Genomic DNA, 19756 nt, shown 5'->3' on the forward strand with positions numbered 1-19756 from the left:
GTAGCAGGCGGGCTACGAAAGTGCGTAACGTTCTTTACTTAGGGCCGGGGCCCCGCGTGAGAAAGGCGGAGGGGAGGAGTAACGCTATTCCTCAAAGTCAGTTGCGCAAGGAGCGCGCTCCGTAACCCCTTCTGCAGGGCAGGGAACACCCGGGCTGAGGCGCACGTTACGTAAGCGCAAGGCGTACGCAAGGTGCGTAACTCAGGCTGGCGTAGGGCGGGAAGAGCCTGGTGCGCTTGGCTTAACAATTCTTACGCGGACCGTGCAGGCCGGGCCGGAGCGTTACGCTGGTTTCGCAGAGGGTTTGAAGAATAGGTCCCGTGGCTTACGCGCCCACGGGCTCTGCCGAGGTGGCGGCGGCGTTGAGGACGCAATGATGGGACGGAGCAATATGGGAAATGGCGGAACAATAACGGGACACTGGGCGACGGGGCGGGAGCGGCCCTTTGGACTTCTGTGGCGGCTCGGACGGGCCGAGGTTATTCCTTGTCAGATTAGTAAGGGCATCTTGCCGGGGCGCTGGGGCAGGAGCAGAGTGACAGCGGCCATGATGTTTGCAGTCGCCTGAGCGCGGGGAGGCCGGGAGAGAATTCCCCACATGAGCCAGACTCCTCGCAGAAAGGCAGAATAATCCAGGAGTAGATTACGTGGCACAGACCATAAATGCTTTTGTGCTCTGTGTGTGTGCTGTCGCCAAGTCCGTGTGTCGTGGCACAAGGAGCCGTGTCCCATAGGTGGTGGGGTTACACCAGCCAAACCCAGGTCCGGGCCACACCGTGTTACCGCTATCAGCAGTGCTTTCTGGGCTGTCAGGTTATCAAAAACTGGTTATACTGGCAGAAGGGAAAGCGAGTCCCCTTTGCTTTCAGACCCTTGCATAAAAATAACAGCCTAAAACGAAACACGAATTACCATTTTAGTTTCACATGCTAGTTTATATATATATATATATATATATATGTATGTATGCATGTATGTATGACGTGTCAGAAAGGAAAAAGCAATCTGAGTGCTAAAAATAAAATACTGGAAGAAAGCTGGGCCTTTTTAAGTGGGTGGCAGGGAGTCAAGTGACACTGCAAACTCTCACACCGGGTACTTGGCCGCTGGACACAAATGCCTCGTGTGGGAAAACCTGGCACATGCAAATGCACATTGAATTAAATGACAATGGTTGATCCATTCCTGCTCTCTCACATCAGCCAGCCTCCCACCCTTCCACTCTCTAGACTTTTCTCCACTGTGAAAAATAGTACTTGACCTTAGGGAAAAATATAATCTGTTAAGAAACCACTTAAGGAAGGCAAACTCTCTAGGTCTGGCCCAAGGAAAAGCCTGGCTAACATGTCAGACTTCCATGAATTTGTGGTCATTGCTGCCTTTTAACTTGATGTTATCGTATATGCATTTGATAATCTAAACGGAAAAAGTTATTTTGCCAGTGAGGACAAGTTCTTTGACCAGATCCCAAAATTAGACTCATTGTAATTACCAGAGGACAAAGATTTCCCCATTATATCCATGTTTGTGTATGTATGTATGTATCATTCAATTTATTTTAAAACAAGCAATTCCATGAGCTTTGGAGATACTGCAAAAGGAGCTGTTATTTTGGCTCCCAATGCCCTCTTTTCCTCTTTATTCCCAGCTTCTTCTTTTGCCTCCTGTGACCTACATCTCTGGCTAGTTCAGAGCTGTGCCTGTGCTGGCTGGGTTGCTCAGCAAGCTGAATCCTAAGGTCCTTTTCCTTGGTGTAAGTGCTGGTGCCAGCCTCTCTCTCTCCTATCTGGATATATTTTGTTCTTTTTAATAGAAACAGTATTTAATATTACTTAATAGTAATCACTAATATTCTTACTTATGCTAGAAGACTGGCAAGCCAATTATGTCAAGTTTGTTTCTTTAGAGAACTAGAAAAAAGGTTTTAAGGTGTTGTGTTGTGCCCAGATTATTTTTCTCATGAAAGATCAATGAGATTTTTGAGAGGAGAGTTTAATTCAAAGCACCCAAACATAATCAGACTTCTGTTCTAATTCATAGTCTGTTTTTTTAACTTTAATAAGAACAGGTTTAAAACATTCTGTCCAAAAAGTAGAAAATGCTAAATAAAAACATAAACATTATCTAGTCAAGATAAAAATGTTTAAAAACATATTCTTAAAACTACTTGTTCCTCTACAGTACATGAAAATCTGTCAAGCTCTTGAGCTGTTGTTCCTCCCACTGCCTTTTCCATCTATATATGTCGATTTTATAACAGAGTTTATTCCAGTTCTGTTGCATTTCACACTGTTAAATTCTACCACTTAGACACTCTCTTTGAAATAAATTAAGAAAGAGTATATTCACTCCCATGTGAAAGGACCTTGATTTTCACAAAACAGAGGAAAAGGATTCTAAGAACAATTCACAATCAAATTGGTTAAATCTTTGTGTGCTAAAAGGTCAATTGAAAAACAAAAATCCTAAATGAACCAAATTCTCATTCAGTAAAACTGAACTGTACAAAGTTCATCCCAGTGTTCTCCCAAAATATCTTAAATAGCTCCCAAAAGCTACAAATGCAGCCAGGTAGTTGCCGACCTTTCACAAATCTTCATCCCAACTACCCAGCTGTTTTTTAGCTGTACATTTACATCATTTTTTTACCTATTCTTTGGCATCCCCAATCCCTCCAGTGGTTATTGCAAATGTGGCTTCATTTTCAGGCATCTCAGGGCTGGGAGAAAAAGAAACAAGAAACTTGTGGGTTTCTCCATGTAAAATGCATGGAAATAGTCTCCAAAATGTTGTGGGTGTGAGCAACCTGGAATACATCAGTGCCTTTATACCTATGTGCAAACTGTAGAACGTGATCAATATCATCAGGATCAGAAAATGTGAAATTATCGTGTCAGGAAAACTTAGGAATTTAACATGTCCAGAATTTTCCTGCCAATGGACCACCAGTCCTACCAAAATATTTGATGGTCTTCATTAAGAGCTGAGCATCTAGTAGGATTTATGATGAAAGATTATGTTATTTAAGGTATGCAACGTGCAAGACAACTTTAATTAGTTGTTCAATCTGTTAATTAGTTTGTCCTTTCAGATCTTCTCCCAGTGTATCATCCGAAAAGTTTCAATACCTTGGACTTTGTCACCTTCCCTCCTGTGAGGGAAAGGTGGTTTACCTGTCGTAGATCTTTGCAATACGCAGCTCCCCTCTCCCTTTCCTCAAACTGATCCTGGTAGTTGAAGCATGAGCAAGGATGTGGCCCCCGATGGGCTTTTTTGGGTCTGCCTGAAAGCTGAATTAGCAAGAAAATTGTGGTGATTCACCGTGCAAATTCCAGAGGTTAATACTGTAATTAACTGTCAGGCTGAGCCCTATTCAACTCAGCAATAAATAATCAATAGGGAAATACATTAGAAACCTGACTTTAGCACACTTGTCTCAAGATAATATGTTCCAATGTTCAATGCATCATTTACCTCTCATTAAATTCAAGAGGCTCAAGAAATATCCTTAATATCACATACAAGCTGCTCCAAAGGAAAACGTGGTGCATTTTCAATATTTTTTATAGCTCATTTTCTTTGTTTAAGTCATAGTGAAATCACACCATCACACCAGGCAGCAGATAAACATAAAACATAAAAACATAAAATATAAAAAAGCTCATTCTAAAAACTGAAACTTCCAGATGTCATTTACTTATGATACCTAATACCACAGGGAACAATGACCAATCTGAGCTTTCATTTCAGTGCCTCTAGCTCCTTACAATCTCAGTTCTCATTTCTGTAAAATACAGGAAGTTTTTTTAAAAGAGAAAATATGTTACGTCATAGTTGCTCCTGGGTCAGCAGTCATCTGGTTGGTCACAAACACGGCCACATTATATTCTGCAAGGGAAAACATTGCAAAGAAGGTAGACTTCATCCAATTAGAATTCCAAAGTATTCTCTCATCTATGGTAAAAATAAGGTTTCTGCTGAATGAATTTGGAAATTTGGAAAGAAAAAAATATTCTTTATGACTGATGGCTGCAGTTAATCAGGACACAGCCTAGATTTGCTCCTGCCTGGCTTCAGCTGTAATACACCAAAAATGAGCACTTTTCAGAATTCCAGTGAACAAGTCTTTCTCAGTTCCCATCGATTCTCTGTTGGCTCCCTGCCCTAAGCTCCCTTTCCTTCCTTTTCTCTGTTTGCCTTTTTTTTTTTGCTACTTCACGAAAAAAGCATTTATTCATTCCTCATCAACATTTCTGAGACATTCCAAAGAGAAGGAACTCTATTCATCGTGTCATCATCCCTCAAAGCATTGCAAAGTACTGAGAAAGTAGCAAGAGGCAAGGCTTTTTTATTTCTCTATGCCCTCATCCTCTTTTCTCTTTCTTTTGTATTTAGACTGTTGAAATTTGGGGAAGACAATTAGCCTTACTGAATATCTGTCCAGTTCCACAACCTTTTATCTCATTTAGGGCTTGACAGTATTTATAGAAAAACTCTAAATGCTGGAAAGTCCAGAAGTTTTTTCAATCTGTCATCTTGAACTAATATATTACCAGTTTGATCATTTTGACAGATGTGTAAAGTGAGGAAAGATCCCTGATAGTACACTTGGACTACTGGGTGGTTGTGCTACCAGCAGCTACTGGTAGTGGCTCCAGCCCATGTTTTACAAATCTTGCAATGTTTCCCGTACCTTCTGATATTTTTTGGAGCCTTGACAACATCTGAGCCAGTTTCTGCTGTCGTTCGGCCAACTCTCCGCGACCACTGAAATCCACACGGAAAAGTGCCATTATGGAGTCAATGATCTGCATTGTAATCGTGCTAGATAAGTAAATGTAGTGAAAGAAAACAGGAACACTTATTCAAAACAGTAAGCATACAGAAAAAAAAAGTCTTGTACCAATAACTTGAAGATACCAGCTTCCTCATGGAACTTGGCTGCTACATAGTCAAGCAATTCCATCTGATGTTCACCTAGTGGGAAGCAGAGTTGCCAAGACAAATTAGGATCAGAAAGATCTCTGAAGGAACAAAAGCCTAAACTTTAAAATTCCACTTTAAATGTCTACACTGGTTATATTTTCATTGCCAGCAGTTTTAAATCCAGTCCCCAGTAACAATCTACTTTGCAGGTTCCAGTTTCTTCTCACCCATCTCATAACACTTCTTTGCAAAAATCTTCACTCTGCATGAAGACAACTTTTTGTTGTATTAAGAACTGAAAAGCAATGTATACATTTTAATTTAATGTTGAATTAAATGACACACACAAAATGTTTTAATTTTATGTTTATATTGCATTCTTAAAGAAATCCTATTTCAAAATTTCTTGATGTTTTAAAGCAGTGTCTTGTGACACAGAGTGTGTTGAACTGTTAATAAACTGATAAGTGTTAATAAACTGAGAACTATTAAAATGGGTACCTGAGGGAAAAAAACCTAGATATCATGCCAGTGGCAATAATGGTCTTACTGGTATATGCACGTGCATACAGCACATTGTCAAGTACTGCCTCGTGGTCAACATTGAAGCGATCAGCAATGTCACGCAGGCGGTCTGGTCGGCTGGCATTAGTCAGAGTTAAGGATTTCTCCTTGTGCAAACCATGCTCTGAAAATAATAAAACTCCATTCTAAAATAGGACTATGGGGAGAAAAAAAAAAGAAAAATATTTATTTTAGTCCTAGAGAAGACTGACTTTTTGTCTTCAGGCTGTCCCACGTACCCTAAAGATAGTTTAGGGCTCACGATGATAATTGTTTTGTGTTTAGGGTTTGAGGCAGGGCGGTTGACATATGGATATCTGTACTCTAGGAATTTAGCTGTGAGCAAAACCTGTTTATACACAGTCTACTGAAAATGTGAAGTGTTAAAAATAGTGTTTAGTACTTAGATAAATTTATCTTGAATAGAAAAGCTGCTATAACATGTAGGAGGCCTACTAGATCTCAAAAAAACCCAAAAACTCCAAAAACAAACAAACAAACAAACAAACAAACAAAACAAAAAACAGTTAAAATCCAGTTCCTAACTAATTTTTCCAGGTTGGATTACATCAAATGACAGAAGAAAAACTCACTTCCCTGTGGGCCACTACACACTCTGCTCTCCAGGATTTCTATACCAGTCATAATATTTTACAAGTATGAAGCTATCCAGAGCCTTTTACTTCCTTATAACAAAATTAACCAACTTTCCAGTTCATCACACCTGTAGCTTTTAACAGTCAAAAAGATACAAAGTATTTTCAGTATCAATGAAGATAATCTTTCCACCTGTGTAGCCATTTGGTCCTGGGAGCTGTGCTGTCACTACAGAGAATCATAGAAGATTAAAATGAAAAAGCAGGACAAATATTTTCTTACTCCATCTATTATTATTTTTTAGATAAAATACAACTGTTTATCCATATCACAAAGAACTGTCAGTTTTAATCAATATGAAAATCAGGAGTATCTTGTCTTACTGCCATCTTAAGAAGGAGCTCAAGCTGCCTTTCTTGATTGCTGATCAGATGAGATTTAGTTAGTGTCAAAACTGTTTTACTCAGCACCATCTAAAACTGTATATTTTAGGGATGTTATTAGTAAATTCTTACACACAAAGCCTCCTCTTAATCCTCGGCCCAAATTAATTCTATTGGCTTAGATAGGCGCTTTTTCCAGCTGTAACTCATATGATCAAAAATTCTTTGGATATGAATTTTTCCTGATATGCAAATTGTTGCTGATTGTGGGTTTAGGCTCTTTGGAGTGAATAAGCGAAAATACTCAGTCCAGTTGTAATCATTCATGCAAAAGGGTATGACTCTGCTGACCATTACACTGTACTAACCAGAAGAGGCCCTATTTTTCCAGAAGATTCCATATTTCACTTTGCAATACAGGGGGTTCATTTAAGAGAATTTCCCTACCCAGTACCCTTTGGTAATTCCAGCAGCATTAGCAGTTATGTAAGTTATTGTTTACTACTCTTTACACATTGAGAAATATCTCTGGGAAATCAGAGTCCTGCTGTTTTTTGCACCGCCCAAAATCTGTTTATCCAGTCACTGACAGCCAGCAGTACCCTTTCAGTGCCCTTTCAGAATGGCATATTCAGCAAAACCTCTTGAAACCAGGACAGGCAAAGAGTTGCTGAGAAAAAAATGTTGCCTCTGCCCTTTTCTGAGCAATGTCCCCTCTACATGTGACCCATACGTGTGCTCTGCTTTTCCAGATGGTGTCTTTCACTGGTTTATCTAAGACAGCCTATTATCTTCACTCTCCTTATGGCAAAACTTTCATGGATGTGAGCATTATTAAAAAGTAACCATTTATATGAGTTCTCTACTCAAACACAGTTTCTGGAGGTAAGAGTCACCAAGGTCTATTTCACTGTATATCTAGAAATAAAGATTCTGACTTATCTCTACGTGTTTAATTCTGATATAGTTGTAAACAACAGATTCACTGAGAAGAAACATCACTCTCTTTTAAGGTATTATACCTACCACAAAGAGTGTGAGATAGCTGAGTTTTGCCTGTCCGGAACTCTGTTAAATAAAGGGAAAAAAAGAGTCAGCGTTTCTTTTTTCAGGTTTGACAGATTCAGGAATTACTGCAGTTAGAAACTCTTAGAAAATTCACCTCGATCTCTAGCTTTTAAAATCATTTAACCTCAATTTCTAAATCATATTCTGTGTAGGAGAAATGTGTTACATGAGAAGCAAAATCTGAAATGCTTTAATTTGATCATACTTGACTGCTGAATTAATTTCTTCTCTTGTGTATAGAAGTTAAAACCACATGGCACCTGTGGAAAAGTGATAACAGGGGGGCGGGGTGGAGAAGAAATGGTTGATTCCATTAACCCAGCCCAGTTTCATTTCCAGTAAAATGATCAAGGAGAAGCTTACAAGTTTATTAATCTCATTCTATCAAATCACATTAGTTTCCAGTTTATCTTTTCTAAAGGGAAGAAATTCTTATTGCTGAAGTGTCAAGCACCAACTAATTAGGTGTACTGTAATAGTAGCTTAATTGTAATTTCAAAATCTTACATAAAATGCAATGTCCCTTAAGCGTGCATGACTAAGATACCTTCTGTGACAATTTTGTTAGTGGAAAGGAGCACACTGCATCAGGGAGAACTTTGGCATGTTAATAATAGTCTTAATAATGCTATGTTGCACTGAATCAGCATGCCCAGTAATGATTACACAGCTCAAATTTAGTCCGCAAGCAAATGAAGAGGAAATATGGGAAAACATTAAGGGAAGTGGATTATTTTTTCCTGCACTCATGCAGACACTCATCTTTGTAACTACAATGTGGCAAATTTGATAGAAGTAATCCAAATTGAATTAAAATCTAAATTAAGCTGCAGTTCTTTGTTTGGTAATGCTTTAATGTTCTCTCACCTCCAAAGGCCTCAGTGATTGCCATGCTTTCAATCCCACCACCCAGAAGTTTACTGCAGACAGGGAGAGGATTATGATATAGTTAAAACCAAAAAATCATAAGAGGAAAGTAAAAAAGAGATATTTTTACTACTTTAAGGAAAGTAATTTCCACCCTAAAGCAATTCACTTGATGCATTAAGTGCAGGGCACTAAATGATCACTGATTCATAAAGAATTAACTCTGTCTTTACCTCCCTTTTTGTGTGCAAGGGAAAGATCTATAGAAATTATTACTGGAAAGAAAGGTAAGAAAATAACATTAAAAATAATATTTGAAAATAACATTCTATAAAAATATCTCAAGGGAGGACTTGAAGACCTGTAATTTTGACTTGAAACCTGCAGATTATTTTGATAGGTGAAAAAATTATACTTTCAAGATTTCTGGATGCCAACTATTTATTTACAGTAACTGTACAAAGTCCAGTTTCCCCTCAGAAAAGGAGTTGGTTTTGGTGCTTATTGAATGTAGGCTTCTTTAAGCCAGCACTAACTCCAAGTGCAAGGGGATCTATGTGTCCTAGCTAAGCATTTATTCCCTTATATTTCTGTGTCTTATTAAAGACAATTAAGATGATTATTTGGAACATTTGGATGAAGGAAGGATATAAGAGATATGCTTACTCAAATTCCTGGCTGCCAGTGGAAATATGAAATACCATCTTCCGTTTTTCACTGTATTCAAAGGCGGTGAGGAAGCCTGGTTCCTGGGGAAGACCAAAGAGAATGTGAAAGGTTTATTTTAGCTTTAAACTGAAGTTAAAAGTGCAATATCCCACATAAATATCTTCTTTTCCCCCTAGACTCATTCCAGTTGTTTGGGTAAAGCACCACAGCACTGGTCTGGTTGTTGTAGAGTATAATGTATTATGCCTTAGAGTAACAGGCAGAATAATTTTCAAAATTATTTTGACAATGCAGTAGGAAATCTGCTAAGAGAAATGTTGCACAGCATTTTGGAGAGGTTAGCATAAGTTCAAACTCTCAGGAAAGTGACTGGCTTACAACAAGCTTGTTTGCAGCTTCTTTGATCTTGTCCACTTTGGCCTCTGAGAGCCCCTTCACATTGCACAGTGCCCGTCTTGTGGTCATCTGGATGCCTTTAACTGTGCAAATCCCAACTGCCTTCAGCTTTTTAATATCTGCTACGTTCTGCAAAGAAATTTCCCTTCTGTGAGTACTCAGGACAGTTAGCAACTAGAAGGTGAAGTTTTAAGTTTAAAACATTTTTAAGATTCATATGCGTGTGTTTTCACCAAGAGAGTAAGAGAGTTGCAGTAAAGTCTTCATTGTATAGTTTGTGACACCAACAAAACAAAACTTCGAGTAACATTGGTGTGAAGGATCATGGTGCAGAGAGCAGCTCCTGGTGGTTTTGAAAGAAAGGTGTCTGGGTATTTCCTTCTCCCCTTTCAGTGTAAGTTTTTCTAGATCAAAGCTGATGGTAAAGAAACAGTACAGAATTATTTCAGATAACGTGGAGCTAGGACACCCTATATATAACAGTCTGTTCTTGGTCCCATAGCACAGATGATCTGTAGACCAGATAATCTGGTGGTGGATAGTTGGGAGCTGATTCACAGGGATCACTGGAAGCTCAGTCTAACTGCTGTGCTGTTTCTGCATGTCCAGTTTAAAACACGTGTATCCTGTATATCTGACTGACACTTTGGGCTGGAGTGAGCTACTAGCTTTTCATAAATTGCACATAAAAAGCACAGCTTCAGACAGCACCCTACTGACATATTTTGCCTTACCTCATTTTATGATTCTGACATCACTGGAAATGTAAAAGCAAGAACAGATTACTCACAAGAAAACATACTGTGTGAAAGGTGTGGGATAATACACCTTTTCTAAATTTCAATTTTTTAAATTCAATTTATCATTTTTAGCCAAGATTTTTCTTTGAAAAAAAACTATGAGCTGGACATATAATCTATTTATCTGGAGTGTGTGGGTACATAGAACATAAGAAGGGAGGGGAGTTGTGTGAGAAATTAGTCATGTTTATTTGGAAGCTTATTTCTCATCCTGTGATATGTGTGTGATACTCAGCAGAGGCTGAGGGGTAACAGCACCTTAAATCCTACTAAACACTTTTGATCACCGAGCCACAGTCTCAGTTGTTCTAATCTGATTCTCTTTCTAGGCACACTGGCAGATCTAGTAAATGTTTTTCTCTCTACTCTTGGAAAAAAATTCTAAACCCACAAAAATTATTTCTTTGGGTAAATGAATTTAACACATATGGGTCATCATGTAGCTTGCACAAAGCTTTTAGCTGGTACAGCTGAGAACAAAAAATTCCTCTGAGGTGTGGGAATAACCACCTGGAAAAAAAGAAACAAATAATGGAAATGAACAGGAAACCTTTACAATCCCAGAAGAACAGCCTAAGTCATTATTCTTTGTTCTCAAACTCTTTCATACATTTGTATCATCCTGTGAATGCCATGCCTTGTTTCATACTGACAGGGTAGTACAACTCCCTTCCAGCTCAGGTCACCCTCTGATCAGCTTGTTAAATTTTTTAAATTTTTTAGGCAATAATTTGTTTATTTTTCCCATGTTGCCCCATAGTTTGAGCTCCCAACCATGCAGTCCTTCTTCAGAACTGTCTTTAAAACTGCCAATTAAAAAAAATTACCAACAAGTGCACTGCTGACATGGTCAGCCCAGTAACTACAGTGCTGACTAATGATGAGTCATTGTGACATGTCTTCCCCATCTTTATCTGTCTGTAGTCATTACTTCAGGCAAACCCAACTTTTTATTCTGCTCCTATAATTCTGAATACAACAGGAATCCAATCCTTGAGCCAGCCTCCTAGATAAACATATAATAATTGCAATTCAAATAAATAGATGATGTTTATGTGATGATGGTAACAATGACAGGAATTCACATTTGATGAAGAAAACTAACCACTTATTTTTCTAGCTACTAATATTTTCCTCACTCCTACTCTACCCCCTGTACTAGCATGCTGAAAATAGTATAGTAACAATTGTCACAGTGTAATTTCACAGGCACCAAAAATGCAGGAGTAATTATAAAGATTGGCAGGAACAGGAAATAATCTATCACACAGTTTTCAAATAAATTAGCAAGCAGTTGGTTTTTCAAGAGTGCTAGGTGCTAAATACTTTGAGTATCTTGACACTTTATTTAGGAATCTGATGTGAATGAGATTTTCTAAAAATCTGTCTTACCACTAAAGGCAAAATTTTTCTCCACCAACTGAGTTAGAACTTATTGCAGGGAGGAATTTCAGTTATTTGCATCAATGTGTATACAATTTTGGAAACAATCTTACAGTAGCTTTTGAAGAACAATTCTGTGTGATCAAGTGATTGCTAATACTTACAATTCCATGCTTCTGAAGCAGGTCAATATCCTGAAAAAAGGATTCCTAAACAAAATACCAGAAAAAAAATAGATGTTGCTTTTTCTTGTTATTACATCTATCTCACTATGTGACTGTTTCAGATTTGTAAACATTTATTGATTTTTCACAAATAACACTGTACCTTGTTGGACAACTAAAATAAAGCCATACTGAGCCAAAAAGGCTGACACATTTCCTATCATCTTCTCCATAAAGTGTATCTTCACAGGCAATTAATCCTCTGCTGCACTAATCAAACTAGTATTATCATCATCAGAATCTGCAGCTTTTCTGCCATAGTTTCTCACTCTTTTCATGCTGATGGTCATTCCTCAGAAGCAGAAAATTAACTGATAGTCCCCTTGCATTTAATATAGAAGTGTAAATATGATGAAATAATGGTAATCTCATTAAAAACTGTGCACAGCTTTTGAAAGGTTAATGAAGATTACTTGAAGAGCGGGGACAGGGGAATGAGATTTTCTTGGTAGCAGACTGGAACAAAATTTTAAATGCACTGAACTCCCTGATAGTTTTTGGGGACCTCCTGTCCCTCCATGGGTTTCATAACACTATCAAAATACCTTAAAATGTTTGGTGCACATAGTTTTCAATCAATCATAAATTTACCTCATCATCCTGGTATCCTGGTTCTTCTTGGACTACTTGATCCTCCATGGCCTTCATCATGAAAGAGCACGCAATAAAGTATCGATCACTAGTGGGAAATGCAAAGACAGTCATGGGGAGGCAATAAATGAGTAAATATCTGTAAAAGGACTTTCAAGAAGCCCTTGAACTACAGAAACATGTCAGTATGACATCGTATATGGATTTAAATTTGGATTCTGCTTCCTACTCTTCATTATCTGACCTAGTAGGCCAAAAGGAGAAAATCCATGGCTTTACACTCAGATGAACCAGTGTGGCTAGAAATGGCTTAATAGGAAAAGAGATCTTATTCCCTTATGACAATCTTGGGTCAGAGATGAGTTTTGGAGGTGGGAACACTTAAAATTAATTATCACTAGTGGAATTTATTCTGGTAAGAATGCTAAAGGCAGTCTGTGTTTTTGCAACAAAAATCAGCAGAGTTGCAGACAGAATGGGTAATGGAAAGGCAACGCAACAGCTCAGCCTCTCCATCTTTATGTGACAGAAAACCCACAAAACAGTGCTGAGAAGGCTACAGCTCCTTAGTGATATATCTTGAGAGCAGATTATTAAAGCTGTATTTGTTTTGAAGTTCTTGCTGAGGTTCAGAATTCCCAATAAATGCTGAAGATGTGCAGGTAAGGGCTTTAAGGAGTATGTTTGTATGGAGAGAACAAAAGAAGGGTAACAAAATCTGGAACTTTTATTATGGAAACCCATATACAAAGAGCTCATTTCATGTTTTTTTTCTATGTGATTTCCTATAAGCAAGGCCTAGAACTGGAATAGGCACTTAGTGACAGCATGGTTAAATAAGCAAAGTGTGACCTCCTTAAATTTTATGAATGCAAGAATAGTGAATACAAAGCAGTTCCTTATAGATACGATCTTATAACCAATCTACCATTTCTGTGGTTTTGTAAATGTGTTAAGTTGCTTCTGTTTAAATTGTGAGCTTACCTTTGGTGTTCTAGTAATGGATGATCAAAGTTTTGTAGACCACCACAGGAAAATGTGTGCATATATATACTTGCTTATTTGTTAACAAAATCCACAAACTATAAGATGGGCTATGTCTAACAGAGGTTGGGATAGTTTAAGCAAAATATCTGCAAAAAGACTTTTTTTCAGCTCCTAAATGGATACTAATTTGCTTGCAAGAACCTTGTGTATATAACCTTGGGTATACAGGGGTGGGAAAGAAAGGAACAGAATATCAGAATTTCAGAATTATATTATTCTGTTAGTATATAACAGAAATATTCTTATAGAATCAGTTGTTTCTGATAGTGTCATGGTATATTTAATTTCTATATATCAGAATCCTGAAAATTATGGAGTGACAAATCATGCCTTCACGTAATTACAGCAAAACATTAATTAAAAAATGCTTCAGGAGAAAAATCCCCTAGCTTCAACTACCGAAGGAAGAAAAACAAGTAATGCAAGAGGCATTAAAACAATATTACAATCTCCTCTTCATTAAAAACGTCCTCACAAAATGCACACAATCCCCCACTTCAACCACTGCTGAGCATGTTATGGGATCGTTCTCCTACTCCCCATCCTTAGGCAATTGGCATCTCACAGCAGAAGAACGAGGCAGACCCATACCTGTGCCTTCCTGCAGGCTATAAGGGAAAATGGAGAAATTATACCTCACCCTATTAAAAGCTTTATGTACGAAAAAAAATCCTCCTGCTCAGTGGAGTATTGTCCCGCTGCTGGTGTGTTGGCACACCTGAAGGATTTCATTTACCACTGCCTGCAGTGAAGCACATAGAAGGGCGAAAGCCTGAGACAACCGAGCAAATCCACGAAAAACCACCAACAACCACCTCAAGCACCCAAAGGTGGGTGAGCAAGACGTGGATACCGCGGTGTCCTTGCAGCCTGCGGGTGTGACAGGGACCCGCTCCCTGCAGTTCCCCCTGGACTTGGGCTGCAGAAAATGGCAGCAGAGCTCGGCTCCCCGGGTCGGGGGCAGGGGGCGATCCGACCTGCCCCAAGGGACTCCACGGCGGGACCTCACGTCTGTTGACTCAGGGGAAAATAACTGATTAATCATCATCAACACACGGATTTATTTGGCTTTTCTTTGCCAGCTGCCTCCTCATGAGATGTACATTCCTGTCCGCCAAAGGACGAGGAACCGCTGAATCTCCCTCCCCCGCCGCGGAGCACCGTAATTCCCCATCAACATTAGAATAGCAATTAAATCTCCAGCTCATGCCCGGGCAGCTCCGGGGGAGAGGGCGGGTGCAGTACCCAGGGCGAAGGCTCCGAGCTCGCCACGGCCGCCCGCCTTGCTCCTCCTGAGGGCACGGCCCCGCCGCCTTCCCGCCGGCGGCGCGGGGCGGGGCCGAGGGGGCGCCGTGAGGGCGGGCGCGGGCTCCCGGCGGGCCCGGGCTCTGCGCCTCCCCTCACCCCCGCCCCGCGCTGCGGGACGCCTCAATCGCCGTCTTCAATCGCTCCATCGCCCGTGGTTCATCGACTAATGTCCTCGCCGTCTCCCGGGAATATCGCGTTGCCCTTACTCTACAGCTGGAAAAGGCAGCCTTAGCTAAAACCGCGTTGGTTTGGAAGGCTTTTAGTTCAACTCAGCTCTGCCTTTTGTTTTTCCAGGGTGCCACTCACGCATCTTCCTCAACAAGGCACACACGGCGTTTTTGGATTGGATGGCCAAAACCTGTCAGAGAGCTGGAAGAGAAGTGACTTGCCTGGAGTCACAGGACAAGAAAATGAGGCTGAGTCATACACATGACTTAATCTGCCATTTTAAAAGGATGGAAAAGGTGCTTTTTAGGATAGGAACACTTCTACGAGACATCTGCACTCTTCTTGGAGACAGTATTTGGAAAGCAATTGCCCTTTTTAGCTCGCCTCTGGTAGCACAGTTGGTACAGGACTACATGTCAAGGAGACATCACATCTCCTGCGAGCAGGAGTTGTTCCTGGTTGCCCCTTATGTGAGCTTGGAATGGCAGAAGGGATTGGAGCGGCATCTCAGCCTGTTTCAAGGGGCTTGTAAAAACTTCCCCATCCTCTGCCTGTGGGAGGTTAAGGGCACCTTTTCCAAGACATTTCTTAGCCAAGTCAGGAAACGAAGCAGCACAACCCACGGCCCTGTGCCATCATCAGCACACCACAGGAGTGCTCGCAGGGTCCGCATTCGAAATATCAAGCAATTTCTTTAAGTACCAAAAGTCCAATCCTGGGAGCCCAAGGCTTTGTTTATACAGAGGAAGTGGCTGGCACAGCTTTTGAAAACCGCATTATTCCGCAAGAGCTATTCCAGTAGAGCACTTAGGCAGACAGCCCTTTAAAGGAGAGTTCCTTCACAAAGTACGCTTTTATTCCAGAACAGAATGCACATGCAGAGGGTGACCCTTCTGCTGCTGCTAAGCAGCTCTGCAGCAGATAATACCTCACTCTGTGTATCCCTTCATGATCCTTTTAGATTGTAAAATGGTTCTCAGAAAGGTCAATGAATACACAGAATCTTAAGACCATTTCCCACTCCGAAAAGCTACTTTGGGCAATAAATTACATTCTACAGCTTCAAAACGTTGTGTGATCATTAATTGCTCATTCAGCTTCCAGCTGGTGTTGTACAAGAACCTCACAGAGCCCCTCCCATTAGACACTGGCCAAAGTGAGTAGAGGCATCCCTCAGTCTTCTCCTTCCATTTTAGAGGTTCTGCTGCTAACCAATGCATCTCCATCCCTAAGAATGTACTGGAATGAGACTGTGATACGCATTTCCTCTCACTTGAGATCTTGTACCTGTTTGTACAAGAACTAAGTCAAACTATTACCATAAAATATTAACTAAAAAAAAAAAATCAACTGATTTTTTTCGTCCTCACAAACTTCATCCATGGTTGCAATAGGGAAATCATGAGGGGTTCTGTTGTTGGTGTTGTTTTTCATCTCTGGTCAGAGCTAAGATGAACTGCAAAAGCTCTGTGCATACAATGGGTCTCAGGGTAGGACTGGCAAAATATCAGATCAGACAAGCTTTGTAATTCAGACTGAAGTAACAGGAGATCTCTGTTGTTAAAATGGAATTACTGGAAGGAATAGAGATGGTACTGGGAGACTGAGTTATGTTTCTGTCACAGTCTTGAGATCCTTAGGCTAAGCCTCCGCAAAAGTACTCAATATTACAGTATTAGGAGTGATCCTGCATTAAAAAGACACAGATTTTGCTACTTCTAATTTATTTTGAGTTAATCACTAAGGATATGTTATAGGATTAGTGATCTCCCTTCTGTCTATCAAGATGTCCTGTCCAGACCACGGTTCAGCATTGCAGCTCTGGAGGAAGTGATGAATTAGAGGCCTGTGCGCATTGATGTTAAAGACATGTCAGGTCAAGTCAACACAACAGATTGTAAGTGACTGGAAAAGAAGATAATAGTAATATCAAAATACCAACTACAGAATTCAGGAATGGGTATTTTTCTAAATGAGAAAAGTTTTCTGTATGTCAACTATACAAACACAGTAAGTGACAGCAGTCCAAGCACCACAAGATTCACTATTTTTATAGGTGATTGTGAAATTAGAAATTCTTTATGATTAAGAATGACATGATAAAATTTAAAAAAAAACAACAAACTGGAAAAAACAAGGCCACTTTCAAACTTTGCAAAACCTAAACCGAGTTAGAGGATTTATGGAGACGCACATCAATATATCACGTGATCTATCAAAAAGACAAAGGAGATAAGAAAAACTGCCCATGTTGAAAATGCACAAGGAATTTTTTTATTTAAGATGAGGAAAAAAACAACCTAGTAATAGAGAAAAATAAGACTGAAAGGGACATCAAGAGATTTTCTATCTCAAAACAGTCAGATGTTCATTTGGCTGGGAGAGGCTGTGGATTTTCTTTTATCTTTTGAGAAAGAACTAGACAATTTCAGTGCTTGCCTATCCTTGGCATTACCCTTGTCTACCCTTCGCTATGCCGTGCAATTTTATCTATTAAAAAATATGCAATATTTGAGCTAACTTCTACTTTTAAAAGTTACTTTTAAAAGTAACTGAGACTCTAATCCTTGCGTGCTTCTTTCTACCCCAAAAGAGAAGAAAAATGCCAGCGTAACCAGTTCTAAAAAAAAAAATGCCCTAACATGATGTGATAGTGTGTGCAGCTTGCTCTTACCCGCTCATGACCTCTGGGGCTGAAACATGTAGCCTTGGAATACGGCCTCTCTCAGCAATTTGCCATAAGCTTTGTACTGAATGTAAAAGGACTCAGGACTGAGATTTGTCAGGTTTGCTTCGTCTGAACTTCTCTTGACCCTTCTGTATCTTTTCCTCGGTTAGCTGTGACAGCAGTTTCCTTAATTAACCACATCTATGGCTAATTTGTTTTACTTCTGTTTATCTGTGTGTGGTACAACAATCATTTTATAGAAATAAAAGTAACAAACAGTTATTCTCTGTAGAAAAAGAGACTTATGACTAGCACAACGATGCAGTGCAGAGAAATGCAGGCCTGGAACAATAGCAGAAGCCTTGAGAAGTGGGGGCACAAGATTTGCTAAGGAATACAGGGATATAAAAGTAACAGGCAAGGCACGGGCCTGGAATGACTGGCCTCATGGCTGTGAACAACTCACCAGTGATCAATCAAAGAAAAGCTGACCTGGACTGGATTTAGGGTTAACAAAGAAAAAAAAAGTCCATAATAGGCACTACATAGCGTAAAATCAGATGTAGTGTGGTGCTGCTGGGTGTAGCTGCAGCAATGTTGGGGCCCTGCCAGGATCACCTTGCCATGCCTTTTCCAGCCCCAGTGTTCCTGGAGCTGTAGGCTCTTTGACTCTCTCAACCCTAAACCCAGCCCCAAACCTAACCCTAACTACTACCCTCTGAGCACATTTCTAACCTATGCTAATAGATACTTTAAAAAATATATATTTTTAAAGCAGCTTTTTAATTTTTAACATTTCTTTTGGCTTAAGCAACTGGTGCTGCAACCTTTTACAGTTTATCAGTTTCTACCCAAAAAAAAAAAAGAAAAAAGAATTTCTATTTTAATCGCTATTGAAAAAACCAGAAATGCAGTTGGTAAAATATATTACTCTGAATCATGAAATGTATACTTTGGGAAGTGCACGTCTTTTTTTAAACTCTGAGAGCTTTCTAAGCAGCTGTTGCAAATTCCAAAATAACTGCTCTTGACTAACTCCACATGCATAGATTTTTGTGCTGGAATAAGTGCACCTTGTTCTACTTCAGCTTAATATTAACTTTATGATAAACAGAAGTAACAGACTAATTATGAAATAAGACTGCCCACATATGTAGCTAAGTGGGAGTTGTAATTGCGATTGCATATATCTTTGTTCATTTGAATTACCTCCAAGATCAGATCAAAATAGGATGAAGAAAGCAATAATAAAATTTACTTGATATAAAACTGTTACCAGTCTTCAGATTTGGTGACAATGCCTCTGATAAGCTTGCATTTGAATCAAAGCTCAGTCACAGCCATGGTTAAAGTCCATGGGTGAATATCTTCATTTCACTAAGTAAACCAGAAGAATTGACTAAACAATCCTCTGCTCACAGATTAAATGGGAAGCCATTCCCCAAGGAATGAAGTACATCACATGGTGAGTCCCTGGCACCAGGGCCGTGATCAGAGTACAGAGCATGGCCAGGCTCCTACACTGCCCTAACTAATGCCCCATGTTCCAGCTCTCAGAGTGAGCCTGAGCTTAGCTTTAACCCAGTAAGGCATTATGATTTACTTTTCTTCTATTTGTATTCCCTCTGGTGCTTATCTGAAGAGTAAAAAAGGAAAGATGGAATCAGGCAGCTGGGAGATGAGGGAGGGAGGCAGGGAAAGACTGCCTCTGCACAGTGTTGGATCACTTTTGCCATTTGGTGGACTGTCATTGTTCCTGTAGCCAGAGGGACTTCTCTGGGACTGAATGCAAATACGGGGGGTAGAATTTGCATGGCAGCAGCTGAACACATTGGTGCACAATAAAAATGAGAGAGAAGCAACAAGGATTTGTTGCAGGAAGCTGAGTCAGAAAACTTGATTTAACTGCAATAACTCATGAGAAAGGAGTTAAAACAAGAAGATGTTTCAATGCCTCAGAACATAAGACTCTGTGTATTCTTCATAAAGAGATTCTGACTCCTAATCAAACAAAGTTGGAAGTACTGCAAATACTGTCTTAACTGTTATGGCCAAAAGAGTCAATGCTTCTTTAACTTATTCACACACTAGCACTGA

General features: G+C 39.7%; 1 protein-coding gene across 2 annotated transcripts; it reads right to left on the minus strand.

Moving 5' to 3' along the window:
• Positions 1 to 2649: 2649 nt before the first annotated feature.
• On the minus strand, positions 2650 to 12624 carry DMC1 (DNA meiotic recombinase 1). Of its 2 annotated transcripts, XM_005527616.3 has the most exons (13): positions 12469 to 12624; positions 11818 to 11862; positions 9453 to 9599; positions 9072 to 9154; positions 8406 to 8458; positions 7497 to 7538; positions 6243 to 6315; positions 5477 to 5568; positions 4904 to 4977; positions 4694 to 4808; positions 3828 to 3888; positions 3174 to 3290; positions 2650 to 2719 (listed from the first exon to the last, which is right to left on the minus strand). In XM_005527616.3, the coding sequence occupies exons 1-13, from the start codon at positions 12580 to 12582 to the stop codon at positions 2650 to 2652; spliced, it is 1086 nt and encodes a 361-aa protein (XP_005527673.2). In that variant the 5' UTR covers positions 12583 to 12624. The 2 variants fall into 2 exon arrangements, with proteins under 2 accessions (XP_005527673.2, XP_087911586.1); XM_088055460.1 differs by lacking the exons at positions 5477 to 5568; positions 6243 to 6315.
• Positions 12625 to 19756: the final 7132 nt, after the last annotated feature.

Source organism: Pseudopodoces humilis, chromosome 5 (assembly GCF_049639895.1).
Source record: "Pseudopodoces humilis isolate 2021_Gansu_Grassland_sample_001 chromosome 5, ASM4963989v1, whole genome shotgun sequence".
Lineage (NCBI taxonomy): Eukaryota > Metazoa > Chordata > Aves > Passeriformes > Paridae > Pseudopodoces > Pseudopodoces humilis.